This window comes from Aythya ferina (genome assembly GCF_964211825.1).
Source record: "Aythya ferina genome assembly, chromosome: 2".
In the NCBI taxonomy this organism is placed as follows: domain Eukaryota; kingdom Metazoa; phylum Chordata; class Aves; order Anseriformes; family Anatidae; genus Aythya; species Aythya ferina.
Window position 1 is genome coordinate 71,734,532 of NC_140297.1, and position 21,816 is coordinate 71,756,347.

Consider the following 21,816-nt stretch of genomic DNA (forward strand, 5'->3'; position numbering starts at 1 on the left):
AGGTGTGGAGAAAAAAAAAAAAAAAAAAAAAAAGAGGAAGAAGGGTATTTGCTGTGTGTTACAAATATATGCAAACATCATCTGATCTGACTGACTGAGCAATATGTTCTAAAGACAACATCTACAAATATACTCAGGCTGATAATCTCCTGAGTGATCTTTAAAATCTGATAGGCAAAACATTTCAGATTTGTAACTGATTCAGGAGCAGCACACACTTTGATCTATAAAAGCCAATGAAAATACAAGGCAGTCATAAATTACAGCAGCCGAGGTTAATGCTTGATAGCACGATGGACAAACCTTACATGTAGCAGTTCAGGGGCTGCCAACAAACACAGCCCACTCACTGGACATGCAAAGATGCCCCGTAGAGAAGGGGCCACAACTTGAGCCCAAGAGCACTACTCCTTGCCACAGAAGGTAGGACAGTGAGCATTGCCCAGTGCTGCACTGAGTCAGTGAAACAGCAGGCCTTACTGTTGCTAGCTATAAAGAAAAAAGAAAACACACAATCTAGCAATCTTGGGGGGAGGAAGAAATGCATTTTCTTCCTATAGTAGAAAATATAAGCCAGGTGTATTGGTGCAGTAGATGCAAACAGTTCACTGTGAACTGTGTGACCTGCTTTAACTCCTTTTTAGCTTCATAAAGAAAAAACCTGGAGGTCTGCACAACCTAGAAAGTCAAGTGGGTGACAGTAGCACCCTGAAGTTTGAGTGACGGCAAAACAATGTTAAGACATCTCTGAAGGTAGTCACAGCTGCTGGACTAGACAAATGGAAAAAGGGTACGCTACTGACATCATTAGGATTACTGGGGCAGTGGTTATAAGCACAGGTGAGGTGGGCTGCTGAAAAAAAGAAAAAAAGTAGCTAAGAAATACATTTCCACCTGTAAACATATTTAGACCATTGCTGTCATTTGTTTGGTAAAATTTTTGCTTTTGTTCCCTACCACCTAGTTCTGAAATAACACTCTTCCCCCTCAACCTCCCAAAAACCAACAAAATCCACCACGATCACAAACAAAAAAACAACCACTCCACACCCACAGCCAACCTCTACAGGTTCTCTGAAATCAGGTAAATGACATAGTGATATGGGAAAAAATAAATAAAAGAAAAAAGATGGAGTAGATGCTTTTGGTTTTTGTGGTATGACAAGATAAGAAATTGTCTAAGGGTAATAACAATAGGGAAGTAAGAGAAGCAAGGTAAAAGAATGGTTGAAAAAATAAAAGTGGAAACATTATTATTTATACACTATCAAACTAAAGATACTTCTCAAGTACAAAGGTCTGCCTTAGGCCCAACTTTAATCAATATTTTTTTTATTCAAGACTTGGATAATGTAAGAGAAAGTGAACTTATGAAATCCACAGATTACATCAAACTGAAAGGATTGCAAGGTTTCAGAAGTGAAGAATCAAGTTTCTAAAATATTATGCTGAGTCTGGAAGACAGCTTAAAAAGAAAAAAAAATTACTTTATTAGAAAGAAAAATAGAACGTGCATTAAAAAAATGTGGTTTTACAGACTAAGCAACAGAACACAGAGAAGCTTATTGGGTTATAATCAATTATGAAGTGTATACCAGTTAACAGTGAGATGTAAAAAGAAGGGCAAAGCTCAATTCTGAGGCATTGTGGTAAGGAAACTTTACATATGGAAAGAGATAATACATTCTGTCAAGTGCCAGTGTCAGTATCTGCTGAAACAATCCAGTTTTGGGCACCATAGCTGAAGAGAAATCCCTTTGACAGTCCACAGTTGACCAACAATGATAAGAAATGGTGTATTTTTAGTCTGGTAGAAAGAAGTACCTATAGAGCTTTGACAGCTGTTCTACAGCAGGTGAAATTCAAATATGAATTGTTCATTGGAAGAAATGCTACTGAATAGTATCAGTTTAGCCTGAAGCAATTAAAAATTATTGGGGAAAGCAATGGAAAAGGGTTTTTCTAATAAAAGCAGTATAAAAGCTGAAGTAGAGATTGTTTAATCCCCATTGTGGAAATATTTTAAGAACAGATTATACAATTCCTGCTGGAGAAAACAAACACATGCTCTATTCTGCCTCAGTTCAACAATAGACTAAATTGATCAACATCTCCTTTAGTCCAACCTGCAGTTCTAATAACACCCATGAGATTTAAAATAATCTGCTCTCCACATGCATAGTCCTGGTTTCAGTGCTATCGTAACATGAGCAAAGGCCAAAATTTATTGCCTCAGTGACACATTGTTCTACACAGCTCTAAGGCCTGAGATGCTAGGTATTGCTAAATGGAGAAGAAAGTGCTTGACTAACAGGCTTACTATAAACACATACCGTCTTGCTAGTTTGAAGCTGTTGGTAGAAATCCATACCACTAAAGACAGAGCCAGTGGGGACCTTAACTTTGCGAGAGATTCAAACTGACTCCCTAACACATGCCATCGAATTCACATCTGGTAACAGTATCCACTTGAGGAGCTCTATTGATCTCTCAAATTCTCCAAATTTGTAGCAAAGACTGTAAGGCTACATGTCGAAATAATCAAATGACTCAAACAGTGACCAATATTGAATAAAACCAAGATCTGAACACAGTTTACAAGCTTAATTTGACAGTTTGATGAAGCAGATGGGAGATTCTCAGATCTAAGAAATCGCCTCTTCTCCCCGACCCAAATCAGACTTTGGAAGCCAAAGGTGAACAAGCAAAAGCAAAAACCATTCCAATGCTGGTTCCTGCGGTCTTTGTGGGATGGCATGACACGTTGGAAAGAAGCACTGAATGAGGGCTGATGACCTTACTCATGTCTAACTACCTAACACATGGCTGTACAGAGGATGAACCACATTCGTCTTGGAGGTGCACATTAGAGGATGAGGGGCAATGGAAACAAGTTGTAACCAGGGAAATTCTGATTAGATGTTAGGTTAAAAAGAACAGGTCATAATCAGGTTGTCAAGATTGGGAACAAGCATGCCTCAGAGATACTCTAAACAAGCCCTGAGCAACCTTTAAGAGGGTGTCTGAGTGTTTGCTAAGAAGCAAAACAAAATACAGAACTTTGAGCAGAAGACTGGATTACTTTTTTTTTTTTTTTTTTTTTTTTTTCTTCCTATCTGCTCAATCTTGAGTATTAATCCTATTACAGAGCTGAGTAAAAAACAGGGACATATTTGTCCATTGAATACTGCCTTTTAAAATTTGCTTAGCTTCTTTCTGTGACCTGCTATCACATTAGCCTAATGCATCAAAAGACTTCTTTCCTCATCAGGTAGTTCCAGAACATCTTATTTACCAGTGACCCATATTTTGCTGCATCTGACTTATAAAATTCTTGGCTGAAGCAAAGTTTCACATCAGTTACTTCCATTCTCTTCACCCACAGAGATAAAGCTGCCAATGAGAAGAGTGTGGATGGCATGCGGAAATCGTTATTGAAAAGACTGTCTTAGCTTCGTTAAGATATGAAGCATTCTTTCCACTGGTGTAAAACTCTGTTCAAAGGTTATTATGTTCATGGATTACATACTGCCTGCATTTGAAGATACTGCTTGGTGTTACTACATGCGTCTATGAAAGAGGGAGCAGATCGGTATCCTGTGCAGGAGTTAGAAGAAGCATCTAAGGGATTATTAATTAGTAGACCCCAGCATTATCTCTGCATCTATGGTCTTTGTAAAGATACGAAGTGTAAGGGCCTTTGCCCAACAAAGAAACCAGCTTTTTTTTTTACCACTCTCCACCACTTTACCAGATGTTTTTAGTGGAGAAAGAACAAATGAAAAGTCTTTTCAAAAAACATTGAGGTTATGCCTCTGTAAACAGTAGGGCCAGTTTACAGCCCCTCCTATGCCCAGCCCCTCCTTGTTCCCTTTAAGGAGCTCGCATGAATTAAGAATATGGACAGAAATAAGCAGCCAAAACCACAAAGTGGAACAGGTAGAAGGAAAAAAAGCCATTGTTCAAACTGGCTCAGAAGCACTTCTACTTAATGTTTAACTGTAGTGCTAAATGAAGGGAAAAGCATAGCTGGGTCACCTAACAGGAACCTGCGGCTGGATTTCTTCTTCCCCTCACGTAAACAGAAGATTTTGAAGAAGCTGCATTCAACAGATAGAATGAACTTAGGGAAGACACTTCAGTAACAGGAAAAATAACCTAGATGCTTTTTTAAAAAAAAGTCCTTTCTTTTTGTCAGGGCCTTTCCCACCGTTGCGAGTGTTCAGCATAGGGAAGTTGAGGATATTCCTGAAACCAGCTTCCAATAATTTGAAGCCTAAAATATTTTCTTTAGTTTTGCAGAATTTCCAGAGCCTAGTTGATGCAAGCAAAAATACAGCATGTGTTTGTGATTTCTTCTATCTTTAAATCTATTCACACTGCATCTCCCTGGCCTGGAGCTCCTACAAGAGTTGTTCCAGGCTACAGTCTAGCTTGACACATGTAAAATTTAAAAATGTCTCTGCATATACGCATAGGCAATTGCAGCAAAACCAAACCAAAACACAAAAATACCACAAGAAAACAAAACACCCCCAACCATTTTTCATGTATTTTAAAAACAAAACAACAACAAAACAACTCCATACATCTCTAGTACTCATAAAGCTGCTTATGCCAAATCGACTTTTATGTGCAGCAGAAAGTCCACAGATTTTGCTGCAGAAGTTTAGCAGGGGATCATCTGAGCCCACCTCTATTCTCTTCCTCAGCTGAAAAGAACACTGAAGGTAGAAATTGCGAACACTGAAACACAGCCCTTTAACAGCATGACCTCAACAGCCATTTTAATAACCAGCCTGCACATTTTTACATTGTCAGCATACTCAGACATTCAGGGAGGCAGAACAATCTGCATGGATCTTGGTGAGAAGAGCGGAGGTTGCCAGAAGGAAGCGTTTGGAGGGCACACTACCAGGGCTAGGCTATGTGTACATGGCTGAAACATAAGCTGCTTTTCTGCAAGCAAGCTCTTTTAATAGGAATCCCGTTTATTTATTTATTCAGAAGCAGATGACATTTTCTCAAGATGTTATGCAGAACATGACACACAAAACAAGTATTTTCATCTGAGCATATTTTTTCTAATCAACTCCCTGCTATTCAGCATTAAATGACAAACAAAAATTTAGTCTCCAGAGTCTGGTAATACCCTAGGCTAACTCAAACTAACTCAGGATATAGCAATAAGAGTTGAAATGTAATGACTTGTAATACACTGGAGCGCAGACTAGACAACCTCAGAGTGTTTCGACTTAAATGTTATATTTAAAAAAAAATTAAAGAATTCCAACTGTAGAAGAAAAAAAGAACAATCAGCAATCGTAGTCTCTGTGCTGATGAACAACCATGACCTATGGTTAGTCAAAAGTGTCTAACACAACTTTTTGTATTTATACAAATAGAAATGGAAGCAAAACATCCTATCATATTAGCAATACTGTCATGCAATCACTGAATTGTATGATTCTGTATGCTATTGCAGATAGCTTCCATATTGTGTTTTATGCAATTCCTCCTGAGCCATGACAATTAATCTCTATTCACTGTGAAGTCTAAGCAACCATGACCAAGACTTATAGAAGGCGATCATGTCAAAGGAAATCATCACTACATACAGAAAAGACATAATTTAAAAGGAAGCTAAATATTATCAAATATTCCCCTCTCTATATCCTTCCTACTCCACACCTCTTACACTGCTGAGTGCCACCTTTAATAGAAAAACACGTTTCCTTTTAACAGGGAAGAATCATAATATATTGTGTGTGTGTTGATACACCAAGGTTCATCTACCACACAACAGTACAATGCAGTACATACACTAGGAGCCATGCCTAAACACGCTTTGAAGAGAAAGAAACTTTGATTTTGTTAAAATGTGTAACTCTTATTTTTAGAAGAGTCTGAGACCATTATTATTTAGCTGATTTTGCCTGACTCAAAGTGCCTTTGACAAGATTAGCCTGCATAATTATTTTTCCTCTCTATGCAACATCAGGAATGCTGAAAAGCCTTAACAGGTATGCAAATAGCATTGGAGGCTGCTGATCAAAAATGATGCTTCAGTTTTTCATAATTGTGTAGATTTTTCCTGTTTAATTTTTCCTGTTCAAGTAGATGCCCAGACTATTTCCAAGCACTGCCAGACAGTCTGATTTCATGTTCTCTTTCTCCTTTTGGGAACGTATAGCTGAGGTGATGACTCAGAATCCTAAATTCTAATAACTCCACAGAAGGCAGCTGCCAAGCCTAAATCTTCCCCCTTGGTCTGGCTCTCCCACAAGTAACAAGCAAGCTAGAAGTCCAGCCAGCTAGCAGCTTTGCACTAGGGAAAACCAAGAAGACTAACTGGTAAGCAAGAGCTATTCAGACATCTTTGCACCTCTCCTACCTTTTTTCCCAAAAAAGGAACTCTGAATTAAAATAATAACAAAATGATAAAAAGAAAATGAAGAGTTTGGGGGTCTGGGGCTCCTCCTTGGAGGTTAGTAGTAAAACCAACTTACCTGCCTGGTCAGAGCTTTCCTAGCTTTTCAGAGATTAACCTGTTATTGTTTGTAGGGGGAAAAAGTGGACACAGCACACTAAGCAACTTGGCAGCACATATAAGAATGTAATAAATGAGAAAATTATTTCAGGCAACTGGAATAATGATGCTGTCCTTTTCAGTGCTGTATTTAAAAACAAACAAACAAACGAACGAACAAAAAAAACCACCTCATCTCCTACAACTGAAAAATATTGAAATCAAAATAGTCACATTTTGGCTTTAGTCTTTTAGTTGCTCACTGAGAACAAAAGACAGTTGGGATCCCTGTACAAACTGCTTACAATTCTCTGTTATTATGAAAATTCAGAATTGAAGGAAGGCTTTGCTCCACTATTAAGAGAGAAATAAAATGCACTCCCATTTGCATCACTTCCTTTGATGGGCTTTACACTAGCTGACCCTAGATAAAAGTTGCTTTCCATGAAGGCAGATAAAATGTGAACAAGATTTCAATTGTATAGTTTTCTTCTTAATTTGTCATCTTATTACACCATATTTTTTGAATGTATGAACTCATTTCACACAAATTCACTAAATACCGAGCATTGAAACCTTTATCATTGCAACAGTATGGTATTTAATTTGTTCACTTGATCAGAACGGCCATTTCACCGTGTCTGACTGAGGTAAACAAGACTGATTTGAGGCACAACAAGCACTGGGCAAAGCACTTCTAGGATCTCATAGCAATTTCTGCAGTTTTCTGCAAAATCTAAACGTAAAAACACCAAACCAATTTACCAACCTAACCTCAGCCCCTACAAAAAGTTCCTACTCCTTCTAAGTAAAGCAGTAACACAATTCTGCAGGCTCGAAGAAGTATCTGTGAATACTGGACACATGCCACGAAAGGTACTGACTTATAAACAAGCACTGTCAAAACATACAATGATTGCATAAGTATCCTTGTACAACAAACACAAATCCTCCTTGACTTCTGAGGATTCCCAGGGATGCTGGAGTACCTAAGTTTTCATCCAAAGACTTCAACAGCCTTCTGAAGGGCCTTCCTGACCCCAAAACAGTGCTGCCAAACCAGCCCCTGTGCAGGTCCCTCCTTCCTGGGAATAGCAGGTAAATTGTGTGAGCAAATGTGCTGGGATTATAGCATGTCTCAGTGAGAAGTCAGAGAAACCAATTAGTGCATACAACCGGAAAAGTGTTGTAGAGAGAAAAATAAGTAGTCTAAGTGTAATTAAAATTATTTAAAAATGACTTACTATAATGGATTTTTCTTTTTGGTGTGTTTAAGGCTCATCCAAAGAACTATATGCAATACTCATAACAGGAACACAGGTGAATATTTAAGTATCTCTCCCCCCTAAACCACCACCACCACACATGAAACATCTGAGAATTTGATCATCAAGTTTTAGTAAGATGTTGAAGGAACATAGCATAGCTTTTCCTTGTGCTGGCTAAATACTAAACTATTAAGACAAAATTATACAAACTGTATACAGATACTAATGCCAGGTCAACTACAGACTGACTGAATGACTTTTATACAAGTTTATCAGGAAAGAAATTTTATCTAGTATTTCCCCTCCGTGCCTTTAACCCGAACATATGGATGCATATGGCCTATTTGTATTACATTACCCTACTGGGTCTGTAATTCGTAATACACAATAGTATAGTAATAGCTTCTTCAGATAGGCACTGAACAAATATTACACTTAACCTGTAAAGAAACTAGAGGGATCCATTAATTTCATTGGAGCCTAAATTTCACCTGCCACAATCTAAATAAATATATAAATTAATTCAATATCAGACTTCATAGCAGGAATTAAAAAATGGGAAGCAAAGAAATATAAACAATCAGGGACTAAATCCAATTATTTTTTTTAATAAGAATTCTCTGTCTTTAAAAAGCAAACAAAAAAAGATTCTGCAAATATATCATATTCAATTATAAGAACTATATTTCATTTGTTTATAAGCATATATATGTGTATATATATAGATAGATAGATATTTAATGGAAAACTTCCCACTTCCTACAAGGACATGAGATAAGCAGTATGTCTAAATTTATCTTTTCACTCTTTAAAAAATATTTTTGTTTTATTTTTGCTGTTCATTGCTCGTGATTAGAAAGGTCATTTCAACAAAAAAGAAAAAAAAAACAAAACAGAAAACAACACACACTCCCTTGACTTAGCTCACTATACAGGAACCACTAAAGCTGACAGAACATAAAGCATTGTCAATGTACAAAGCAAAGAAAGAAGAAAACAAAAGAACTCACTATCTTTCAATATTGCTAATCAAAGATGTAACTTGTGTTTTGTATAAACTTTTAAATATTTAAAACAGGTTTTCAAGCTAATTGCTTACACATGCACACGAAGTAAAAATAGATGATTCTCTAAACTAAAGAACATAGGATAATCAGTCATCCTTTGTATTCAGAAATGAAAACAAAACAAAACAAAAAATCACAAAACACACAGTACTTTGTTTGAAATACCCATTATTTTTTCCTACTTGTACTCTTGTAAGAAGTAAAACCTATCTTTGCACTGCCACATACACATCTTTACACAATCATCAACTTTAAGAGAAACCCTATCAGGATATCCTTTCCTTATGCTGAAAATTAATTTTAAATTATCCATGTCAATACAGTTTAATGTCTCGTAAAATAAGAATTAGCTTTGCATTTATAGTTGGTTTCAACTCATTCCTGTATTTCTAAAAAGTGCCCACTGACATTGAAATCTGTCCAGAAAACCAAGGGATGAGGGGGGAACACAACAAAACAAATCTGTTTACACTTGAGGGTTTTTTGAGATGACTGTCCCAAAACCAAAAAGGATGAATGAAAATCTGTATTGTTTACTGAAACATCTACATTTTGTGGTTGGGTTATTTTTTCAAGATAATTGTTTTATACAGTTTTCTAAGCATTTTTTAATGTATGAATATGAATATGGATGGAACTTTTTAAATGATGGAATCCTTTAAAGGATGGAAAGGATGTGGATCTGGAGTAGAGAAAGGGCAGTGTCCCAGTTCACAGCTTGTCCTCTGGAATTTGTTAGAAACAAGACAAGGCTTTCAATTTACGACAGATATGACGGATGATGCTTTCAACTTCCAACTTCCAAAACCAACCAACCAGCCAAACAACCCTCCAAAAAAACACAAACAAAACACCACAAACTAAACTGCATCTTACGACTTAAATATATATTATTTATATGCCACTCAAGCACAATTGCTAAAAGCTCTCTGTGAATCCACAGAACCTAAACGCTTCCAGAAGTACTCTTAAAATCTGCACGCTAACCCCCAGTAATAACAATAGGACATTCTCTAGCTACTAGCTACTGATTTGATGTGCAAAATGGTTTGGGATGTGGGTGTGCTTGTTGACATAGAAGAGAGACAAACCTGGAATAGAAATGAGAAAAGGATAACCAAGAAAGTAGTCCACATTGCTACCTGTGGACATACAAACACCTACCTCTGAATTCCACAGAGTTAGCACTGCTAGAGGTTCTTCCCTGTAAGGACCTCAGTAGGAACCTCTCCTAATATCTTAAGAGGAAAACGAATAGAATCTCTAAATGTTTGTACAGTACAAAAGTAATTTCATAAATAAAAGTTGAGTTAATTATTTTGTAATTACTAATGGCTAGCAATGTAGAATGAGGTATAAAAATCCCTCTATTACAACTTTCAGGTATGTCACAGAAAATTTCCTTCCTTTTATGGCAAGAGGACTTACATTTTCTCTAACATAATACCTTTCCTGTAAACAGAGCTTATTCCTGTTGCTCTTATCTAAATGGAAACTTTATCAAAACATATCCTTCTATTTTGAACTTTACACCTTTCAATTTCTTTAGATATCCCCATGTCTTAGTCATTCATTCCTGAGCAGAAATTTCCAACTACATCAGTAATTATTTCATCACATCTCTAATTTAATTCTTCTCTAAAATAATTAGATGCAACATTTTCAGTATTCCCTTCAGATGCATATTAATATGCTCTTTGTTCCTGTTGTACCAAGCTTTCACCAACGGCTTGTCCTAGATTCTCCAACTGTATATACTTTGCAAATCCACTTTGAAACCTCTTACGTGGAACTAGCCTGAGAAGACAGCTAGACAGTTTTTCAACTCCCTCTCCCTCATCCGAGCCCATCTTAAAAACAATATGGCAATTAACGCACGGAAGACACTATATCAGCCAATACATATCATTCACAGATTTGTTACACACCAAGCTTGACTGAAGAGTAATGACAAATGTGTGAGAAACCTTGAGAGCTTCTCTAGCCCAATATTAATCCAAGCCTTCTTGGAGTTGTCCTCCGCAGCATTTAAACATTCTTATCTGTACTCAGGCTATAAACTCTATTTAGGAGCCAACAAGGAAAATGATTGGTACCAGTTATCTCCCTGCTGTTCATCACATTGCTAATGTTCCAGCTGTAAATATGTCCCTCTGAAGTTTCTATTTTCTTGTATCTTAATAACTATGTGTTTCTCTGAAAGTTTTTGTACCTTTGCTGACCACTGCATTTTTTTAAGATCTCTAATAAATATAAATAAGCACAGATCCTATTATGGAGCCTTCTTATGACATCCCACTGCTAAGCTTCTGACACAACTAAAATGAGCTATTAAGTCTCCTCTGCTTTCCATCTTCCTGTTAGTAACAGTTTCTTAGCAGCCTTTTGAAGCATAACTACTTACTTTCTTTAGTTGTCTCTTTCAAGGAATACTTTCAAAGAAGATAAATTACAATCTGTATTTCTTCATCCCCTGTTTTACAGAGACGTTCAGAGAACTCTTAATACTATAGACTAATACTCTCTTTCTCTTTTTTTCCCAAGTTAAATCTTAGAACTTTCCAGTTTTCAAATATGTTCAAACATAGAATATTCTAGTTGAAAGCAAAAGTGTTTATACTTGTCTTTGTTTCTTAAAGGCGTTTAAAATATAATAAGCTTTAAACCATTTTAAATTAAAAATATTTCTTAAAACAACACCTTATTTTTATGCAATCTAATACTGAAAAATTAAGGAAACAATTACTAGAGGAGAATTAACTGTTTAATAACTTGTGGCCTAATGCATTTTAGTGTGTGTTCTTTAATATGTTTACAGTATAAATGGCAAGTACAGCAGATAATTTAAACATTTTTATGTTTGATTTGAAAAACTGCATACAGTTTCACAAATGTACAGCTTCTGAATTTATTTTCTCTTATTTAAGAGAATACTACTTTGTTGTTATAAATAACAGTGGCAGTAGTTTTGGATCATGATTAAACCAGTTTGAGTAAAACGACTTACATAGAGGCATCCCAAGACAATATAGGATCTGGCTATTTCATTAGGTCTCACTTAAAAAACAACAAAGTATATTTGCAATAACTGTAAAATGCAAGGCTGTTACCAGCTGTTAATCAAGCAGATAACAAAACCACTACCACCACCACCACCAACAAAAAAAAGTAAAGAAAATCAACCAACCAACCAACCAAACAAAAAACACGAAAAGAAAGAAAGTCTTGATTTTGCATTTTTTTGAATCTAACAATTTGCTATCTTTTACAAGGATCAATGGAAAAAATGAAACAGTTTATTTAATAGTTTTATGCTATGTTTTCCCACCTATAACAGCTTCCCTATAAGGACTTCTTGTTGACTGAAAATTTACCTGTATGCTCATGCTTTCCCCTTTTAAGTAGATAATGTGATGTAGACAAATCTTCCCTGAACCATGCTAAGATTATTTTTGCTCAGCTTTTATGGATCTTTGTATCAACATAAAAAGAATAATCTTCTTGTCAACAGAACACAGATTCATATTGGCAGTTTCCTCAGGGAAGTTATATTCAATCTACTTCACAGTCTTAAGAAAGATGGGAGATATAACTTCTTTAAAAGTTGAAACAGCGAGAGACAAAAAAGAGTTGGTTACTATGTCAGACACAAAACCACAAAAGACACCATAAGAATATTTCTGATTGCACTTCCCATTTTTGCTGTATTATCAAAAGCTGTTCTTACATTGCCTAATTTTGACAATGTAGAAGAAAACAAATCTAGTTCAATACTTCTGTTCTATCATTCAAGTCTGATCTTCACTGCATTTTCTCTGCATCAACATAAGTAAAGTAGGTTGAAAGTGAGCCTTACAAACAGAGCCTGTGCTCACTCTGCTTCATCTTTCCCAAGCTTTTCAAGCATTGCCATAACAGGTATGACAAATGTGCCCTCAGAAATTACTTTTGTCTCATATTGATACAAGTACTGTAGGAGGACGTCATGGCTGATCATTAATGATCATTACCCCTTCTGAGTGGTCAAGAGAGATTTAGACCCCAGGCCCTCAGTCAGTGTAAATTGATGGAACACTCGAAAAAAAGCACAGCTAACAGCATGACGTTTCCCATTGGCCCTGTAGATGTAATAACTTTTGGTGAAAATAACAGGAACTTTTCTATCAACTGAGGCTGAGGATTTTATTTCCAAAATGCTTATTTTTTGAGAAATTTATTTCCCTTTATATATATGTATATATACATATACATAGAAAGACATACACACATATATATTATACCCAGAGTTCCCATTAAAGGTTTTTCAGGGACAGAATGTGCATCTGTATCCCCATGTGTGGGTGTCTGCCTGTCTCTGTCTCCAGAGATGTACCCTCTTCCCTGCTGTCACTTCCAGAATGCTGATATAAATGAGTCTGTCCTTGAAGGAGCAGTTAGTTAGGCCATAATGTAACCTGGGGTTGGGGAAGTGAGGGAAAGCAATGGAACCACTCTTATCAAGAGACACCCTTTATAGCAGTTCAGCTGTATCAAAAGTCGACACCATCAGTCTTCAAATGGACAAAACTGGCATTTCTGTTCAAAGAAGTGGAAGAGGTCAGAAAGGCAGAAAAAGCAAGAAACTGGTCATTCATACCTTCTGTTCACTGAAAAACAGCCTTAAGCCTCAAGCAAGCCCTGCACTTAAATCCTACTTTGTCATTATGGTTAATATGTTGATGCAAGACAAAAGATTTTCACAGGAAGTTCTCGATCCTGAAGCACCACCTAAAGTAACGGTATTCTGTACAACATAACAGAAACTGCACAAGTGATGGAAGAGGTGTACAAAAAAAACAGAACAATTTGGGATAACAGATCAATTTTACACATAATATGGACTGTCCAGTCTACCATATTATGTAAAACTTTTGCATTTATATTAAACCAGAAAATAACAGATAAACAAGAAATCATTAACAATTTGGAATATTATTTTAGTTGAGTAGAGAAGCTGAAGAAACTGAAAATGCAGTAATACAGATGGAAAATTTGGTAGTAGGTTAAAATGTTGCAGTCTAGTGCATAATTGAAGTAATAATGTGAACTCTTCAAAAGCAGATTCTAAATGAAATGCAACTTCTGAAGAAAAAAAACCAAAGTTGTCTCTAAGGTTGACTAAATGGAAATTGTTTTACTCTGAATTAATGATTTGCACAATGCATACACAATAGAAAAGATAAAATTACACTCTGCTGCATTCAACAAAGAGGTTGAACTAGTAATTTCAGAAGTTAGGCAGGCTTTACATAGGATTTTAACCCATTTCATTGGCTTTTGTTTCCACTAATAAAATACTTGGTTGCTTTCCAGATCACTCAGTAGAGATCATGCCACCATCCAAGTGCAATCTACAAACACACTGAAAAAGGAAGTTCCTGTCTCAAGTCTTTTTTTGGAATTATGTTTTACTACCAAGATGAAACAAAAACAAATAGAAGGAGCACTCAGAGCAGCTTCTATCTTTCCAGAATGATAAAAAGGAATCTGAAAAACTGCAATACATCACTCCAACTTTCCTCTAATTGTACCATTTGCTCTGATTCCCACAGCAATGACAGCTTTCTTTTGCTTTATGGAAGGGTACTATATGCATCGTTCATGGTTCACAAGGACAAATACCTTGGTTCACCCCTTACACACCTTTGTCAGCTGTGATGCTCTTGAGCCTCTTGAGGGTGGCCTAATTAGCTGTGCTGCTTCCAGCAGCCTGCTCAAGAGGCTCCTCATGTAATACCAACTACCCAGGCACATACAGGGAGAGGGGAGAAAGTAACTGGGAAAATGTGGGAAGGAACTGGGTGAGATCTCCTCATCCTAAGAAACAGGGAGGGTTGAACGCCTTTCAGATCAGCTTGGCATTACTTCAACATCACCTTTCTCCCTAGTTCTAATCAGCTCCATATGTGCTTCTACACCTGCTTGGTTCCTGTAGAGACCAAGACAACCAAAGAATGGGTGCTATTTTGCATGCTGTTAAGAATGGATTTTTGGTTTTCCAAATCTGTGGGTTTTAATCCCATAAATTGTCTTGGAGAAGGGAGAGAACAGATAAACAGAACTTGAGTTCAATCAATCTTTCAAGAGGTCTGGCTTTTCTTTCTGAGCTAATTCTATTGTTTCAAGATAAGAACAGCACCATCACCCAACTGAAAAATCAGCAGACACCTTCATTACTCATAGGCTGATATACTCCTATCATTGCATTGTCAGACAGCCTACTGCACCTGCAAGTTATTCATCTGGTTTAGTATGTGCAAGGAGGGAGATGCTAACGCTACTGTGCACACTGGTGGTGCAAGTAATTCACTGCATTTCTTGTATTTCTTCTTTTCCCACATACCAGCCACCAGCCTACCTTATCCTAATTATACCAACATATGCAGCTAGACGGGCTTTTCGCACTCATTTTATACTTTAAGTTTTGCAGGCTCTTCTGTCCAAAATCTCTCTCTGTGTTGCATTGATTCTCAATTACATCCACATATTGGACATTGTTAGCTGAATAAAAACCTTAGTGACTGTAGGGTGATCCAGAGGAAAAAAAAAAAAAAACAACAAACACATAGCAAGGCAGTTACAATTTCCAAAGCAAGGGAATTGGCCTGGTTTATGGTAAAATTTCACAGAGGGTGAACAAACTATCCAGTGGTTTAGTCCTTTCTAAAACTCCAAGACAACTCTCTAGCCTTGTGTAACTCACAGATTGTCTTTAGAGTTTCAGATCTTGTGTACTCTATTCAACGGAAATTCCCTGGAGTGTACTGTGTCTAAAAATTGTGTCTAAGATTTTTTTTAATTCAATTTTGATGAAGGAAGGAAGCTATCAAAAACTTGAAATGTATCAAAACCTACTGTCAAATAGGAGGCCATTTTCTGTCTTGCCTAGTTTTGAATAATACTTATTGCTTGTAGGCACCACTAAATGTTTTTCCACAACATTTCAGTTTTTTGGTGTTGTTTTTCTGTTTCACTGATCCCTTTAAGAATTACTTCAATTAACTTTTAGTAACAGCTGTTGATCGCCACAGCAATGTTCGTTAATGAACAATTCCCACTTCTTCCATATATCACCCTTCTTAGACTTGCATGTACTTTACTACACCATTGACTTTGTTTTCAAGGCCAAGCCTTTAAAATATAAATATTCAATACAATAATTTGGTTTGTTAAAATATATACTTCAGACAGCAGCTAGATTTTAGTGTGCTGAAACCACCAACTCCCAGAGCAAACACTACAGTTATTTCATTCCCCTGGCACCCCTGCATATTTGTGTAAATATTTGCTGGTTGCCTTTTCAGAGACTGTTCTTCGGAACAAGAACTACATCATAGCAGTTGGTCATGTGAAAAGCATAACTAGGTGCTACAACAATACTAACATTTCCTAGTAATTCCAGTAATAAAATTGGGATTTTCCTGTGTATACAAGTTTTTTTCTTGTTTGTACTCTTATGATTAAAAAATAAGAATAAATTGAGGCTGGGGAAAAACACACAAAGAACTGACTAAATTGTGAAGAGTTTCACAAGCATTCATAACAATAATCCCCAAATTCAGACCACTGCTTTCATATTAAAATTTTAAATGTTTTTTCCAAAATTGCTTTTTAAAAAAAATCAACAGTGAAAACAGGTATGATCATAAAAGTTGTCTAAAATAGATTTGAAATGTAATTTGTATTTTTCTAGAATGCTTCAAAATTACACCTTCCAATTAATGATTTCTATTTTGACTAACTGGGATTTTCCAACAGAAATGTTTTGATAAAAATTTCCTAAACCAGCTCAAGTACAAAGTTATTTTTCAAAACATGCTTTTGTCTTCCTGACAGCATCCTCCATGTGGAAGCTGGAACTCTTAAAATTAACAGAAGGTGTACGTGGAGGAGGTGGGATGTTTGGAATGAGTGCTTCAAATGCCAGATCTATCATCCGTATTATTAATATGTCAGATCTGGTGCATATGTAGAGCTAGTGTTGAGGGTACAAATTTGAAGAAGTTTCTGCACAGTGATCGGTTCTTGTGAAGCATGGTTACTGAGGTGTTGACAGTGCTGAAAATGTGATGAGGTGTCCATTCAAGGCAGGAGGAATGTCCTGAGTAAGGGATGAAGCAGGATTCTGAACCGCCAGAACCCTGTGCAGGGGAGGAAGGAGGGCGTCTATTTACCACCTTTTAATGAATAGCAGTGTGACGTTAAAAATAAAAACAGCAAAAAGTGCACCTTTAACAAAGAGATGAAGAATGTGTCAGTGCAGGAAGCTCCAAGGTCAGGCTAGTTCTAGTAGATGGGGCGGCCCCTCTGGGCTTCCCTCTAAGCAGAGGTCCACCCACATGTTGTGGAATGGCTGAGTAGGACCCTGGGCTTCTGTGAAAAAGATATCGGTCACAGAAATCCTAAAATGCTAGGAAAAGAGCCTAGTGTCAGATATAACCATGGTCTGCAAAATATTCTTCTTTTGTAACTTGCTTCCACATTTGTAATCAGAAAGTTACTGCTCGATTTGGATGTTACTCCCCAAAAGTTGTAGATAAGCGTAAGTACCCACAAAACCATAATAAATTAGGACATTTGGTTCTGTGTCACAGCAAACTGCACACCTCAGCTTGGGGGCAGTATGGTCAGAGAAGGAAAGCCTAAGATAATGTACTTGAACTAATATACCTCCAGAAACAGATAGAAGACAAATATACTGCATATTTTTGTGCTACCATGTATTGTGGCTATCTCCTTGGTTCCCCCTTTTTTGACCTATGCCTTAAGGTCTTGCAAAAATGTAAGTGTAAGAAAAATCTCATATTCCCACTATCCCAAGCAGAGTTTTCAATATTAGATGGTCAGACAAATGCCTCAGAAAAGCTGAAGGAGGTGGTGACAGTTGAGGGACCTGTAACACCTCAGTGAAATGCATTAATGTACCTCAGCTAATATCTTATATGTCACTATCGTTCCTGTGCAGGCCTTTCCGCTTCCACTTGATGCCCTATAACAGGCCTTTGTGATACCAGTATTACCAGAGTGAAAGGTTGCTGGGAGTGATGTAATCATTTGTGGTTATTGACCTACCCAGTAAGTTTTTTATGTTGTTTTTTGCTTGTGTCTGTGAACGCCATGAGGAAAATCCAGGATGCTGGAGACAGTGCTTATCAGCCATTTCACTAGGAACACCATCATACTACAAAATGTGCATTAATTATCATGAAACCATCACATGTGTGAACACACTCATCTGCCTCACCTACTCAGAAAACTTGCATACTGGCATGCACCTCTTGCATTTTCCCCTCCAGCTTTGTTTACATCCTCTGAGATTTACATTCCTTCTTTAGCCCATGCAAAGGACGAGATATTCCTGGCATCAGTGTGTTCATTACCATGGTTACCTAGTTCAACTGCAGCAAAATGGGTTGGTCCATGACCTGACACCACAGCTCCAGAAGAGCATTCCTCCCTTATCCACTGCTTTTCAACCTCTCCTGCATCAGCAGCTTTCCCTCCCCCACCCCCAAAATCTGTATGTAAGCAATAATGGGGCATGCAACACAAACTCTCACAAAGTCTTTAACATATTTTTATGCCTATAGCTTGTCTCTAAACATGTTTTCTTGCAGGCCCAGTCCTTGGGTTTCAATATTTTTTTTTCCAGTAAGTTGTCATCAAAAGAATACTTGCAGATTTTACCCTTTATTTGAAGAGAACGTTATACTTGAAAATTTAGCTTCGGAAGCATGCTTACAACAACAGCCTAGGTCCATCATGGAAGAATAAAAGTTCGGGACATCAGCACAATGACTGTCTTAATCCAGTCTCTCAGCAGGGTGTGGGGAATGAACAGCTTTTCCCCACACACAAAAACACTTCGGGTTTATTTGGTGTTAAAAATGTACAGTTTATTCAACTTGTACTATAAATCTACTGAGATATTACCATGTCAGACATTAAATCTAAATAATATCTCAATATGAAATGAGGTATAAACAACAAAATATTGATAAAATATAACGAAGACAGAATTCAATCCAGACAGAAGGCATATGTATCTGCACAACTGGCTCAAATTCTCACCAAAATAGAACTTAATCTTAATAGAACTTAATCTTAATAGAACTTAATGTATGCTTCTAATGTTCATAACAAAATTGAGTCTGACATATTTAAAGAAACTTAAAGCAATGATGCTATCTCTTAAAATGGTACACTGAATATGTGTACCACACGATGTCAAAGCAAACACAGATGTATCTTATGGTGATTTTGAAAACACAAATATCAATGAATCTCTGTGAGGAAAGCAAAGGCTGGTAAAATTCAAAATGGCTTTATAGTCATACAGTTATGTAAAAATAAAGTTGTGAAGTTCTCCAGACTTGATTTAACATGGCTGAAACAGAGTGGATAATTTGTTTACATCTGAACAGCTCAAAAGATCAGTCAAATGAAAAATCTACATAAAAAAGACCAACTTGCACACTTACCTTTTCCATTTATTGTTAATGCTGATGCAATTGTGGCTGTTACTGGCACTGGCAATTGTGGCACTAATGGATGTATCCTTGGTCTGCTCCCCATCCTGGCACGCTCTGCACCAGGTCCTAATAACGCTCCCACTGGTTTTTCTGCTGCTACTTCTGGTGCTACAGAGTCTTCTTGATCCTGGTCTATGTGGTCCATTTTATCAGGGCTTTCATTCTGGAAGCCATCAACAGTTGTCCGGCTCTTAATTGGACTTTTGGGCACTAGAATTTTAATACCTGATTTTGCAAGGTCCATATTTTTCCTTCCAGAAAGAGATGGTGAATTGTTTTTCCGGAACTTCTGGGTGGCAGTAAAGAGTTGATTATTTTTTGACTCATGGTCTTTACCCATAACTAAAGATTTAGTGGATGTCTTTGAAAAAGAACTATTGGTAGATCTAGAAATTTGTTTTCTGGCATTATTTGGAGAGGTCCTGTTTGTCCTGGTTAATGTGCTTTCTTTCTGCTTTTCATTGTGACGTCTGTTAAATTCATGTATATATTCCTCACAATTAACAAGGTGCTGTTCTGGCTCCCAGGTATCATCTTCACTGTCGTATCCTTTCCATCGCACCAAATATTCTGTTTTTCCCTTCTTGTTTTTCCTCTTGTCAACAATTCTCTCTACCTGTTGAAAATGAAAATTAAACATTAGATATGGGCAGATATGCAAGTCAAGTGAGCAACTTTCATGCAAACAATTCTTTTTTAAGTGTAGATGGATTTAAAATTAATGTTGCAGTTCTGTACTTCTGTATTGTAGCTCTGTATCTCATAGTCTTTCATTACTGACTGAAAACACCCTTCTTTAAACTTCAGATTGTTATTTTTGTCTAATACAAGATGTTCTAAAATACCAAAGTTATTCTTCAACACGCATTTGGTATGCACAAGAACCTGAATAAACATATATTAACGATCGGCACTGGCCCCAGCTAAGTTTCAATACCAGCTTCAACATCTTAATCAATGCTTCTCTGAATATAGAGACCATGTTCAAATATACTGCAAAAACAGTTTGTTTACCTTAAAAAAGTATCAGTTTAGTATTGTTTAAATAATTTGCTTACTTAGCATAAGGCATATGTGAGAATCTTTTACTTATGGTGAGATATCCTTTAGTTACCAGGGACAATATGGTACAGCTCAGAAATTGGAGCAAATACGCAAGAATTTTTAGAGTTTGCTTTGTCTTCTGAAAACAGAGAACTTGTTTTGGCCAGAGTCTTTGATACACATACTTGAACCAATTACCATGCCTCACTTATCTGCAAATAGAGATGGTATTTATGTCACAAGTATTAAGCATGCACATGCTATAACTGCATGTGGGAGCCACAGGCTAGAGGAATTCAGGCACTGGAGTAAAGCACGACAGGGCAGACAGCAGCAGCTGCAGAAACAGAGCCTCATGCCTTGTACCAAAACTACTGCCAGTCATGCAGCACCTCAGAAACTGAATTCTTTCACAGAAGAAAAAAAAAAAAAAAAAAAAAAAAAAGAAGAAAAGAGAAAAGATGCAAGTGTAAGGTTAGTCTCACAATTCCCCTTTTTCAGAAAAGGCTGCTCCTTCTGGTAAATCCTCCAACCCACTTCAATTCAGTTACGGAACCAATACAGCTTTCTTCCCCATCTTTATCTCCCTTTTGGTTATTAGGTTAAAAAAAAAAAAAAAGGTGGAAAAAATAGTGGGGAACATGAAATGGGATGAAACTACTGCTTATTAATTTAACTCCTAGCCCTGCTGCTTAGCCACTCATGAACTAAGACCATGCACATAAGCAAGAATCACACATACTTAGGATAACCTCTGAAGACTAGTAACACTTACTGGAGTGGCATTAAAAAGAACGGAGGATCTACAAAATAATTTGGAAGGACTGAAGGAAAATACAGGTATATATGCCATTGCTGAATCACATTATCATTTACAACAGTTTCCCTGAAGAGTGCACCTCAGCTTTGAATTTTTGTGTTGCATGTTATCATAATGTACAGCATTGTTTTCAACAGCAAAGTTAAATGATTACTGTTACTGATTACTATTATTACAACCTCAGTAGCAAACTAACTATACATCCTAGAACTTGATGTATCCTTGTACTATGCTGTCTTGTAATTAGGATGTTGCATCATTCTGTTTTTTAAGGTCTAGAAAATCAAACAAAAAATCCACTACAAATAAAAGAAACACAAACTGTCAGACTAGTCCCAGTTTTACTTTGTTATTCGGTTGTATGGTATTGGCAATTCAGTACATTTTAAAGTGCAATACAATAAAAATTGTCCAAATATTAAATATTTTAATATTTAAAAATATTAAAACAGTTTTTATGCTGGTTATTGCACTTTTTAGTCCAGTCACTGGACTTAAAAACCCCACAGTATTGAAA

The 21,816-nt window shown here is 36.7% G+C and overlaps 1 protein-coding gene across 2 annotated transcripts in view; it reads right to left on the minus strand.

Annotated features, from left to right (window-relative positions):
* CDYL (chromodomain Y like) overlaps positions 1-21,816 on the minus strand; it is a 102,096-nt gene that overhangs the window by 33,275 nt on the left and 47,005 nt on the right. Inside the window, exon 2 of one of the 2 annotated variants that reach the window (XM_084508243.1) lies at positions 19,385-20,051. The exons of the other annotated variant lie outside the window; for it this stretch is intronic. Coding sequence (XP_084364369.1) covers positions 19,385-20,051 — 667 coding nt within the window. The remainder of the gene's footprint in view (positions 1-19,384; positions 20,052-21,816) is intronic. 2 annotated transcript variants of the gene reach the window in all.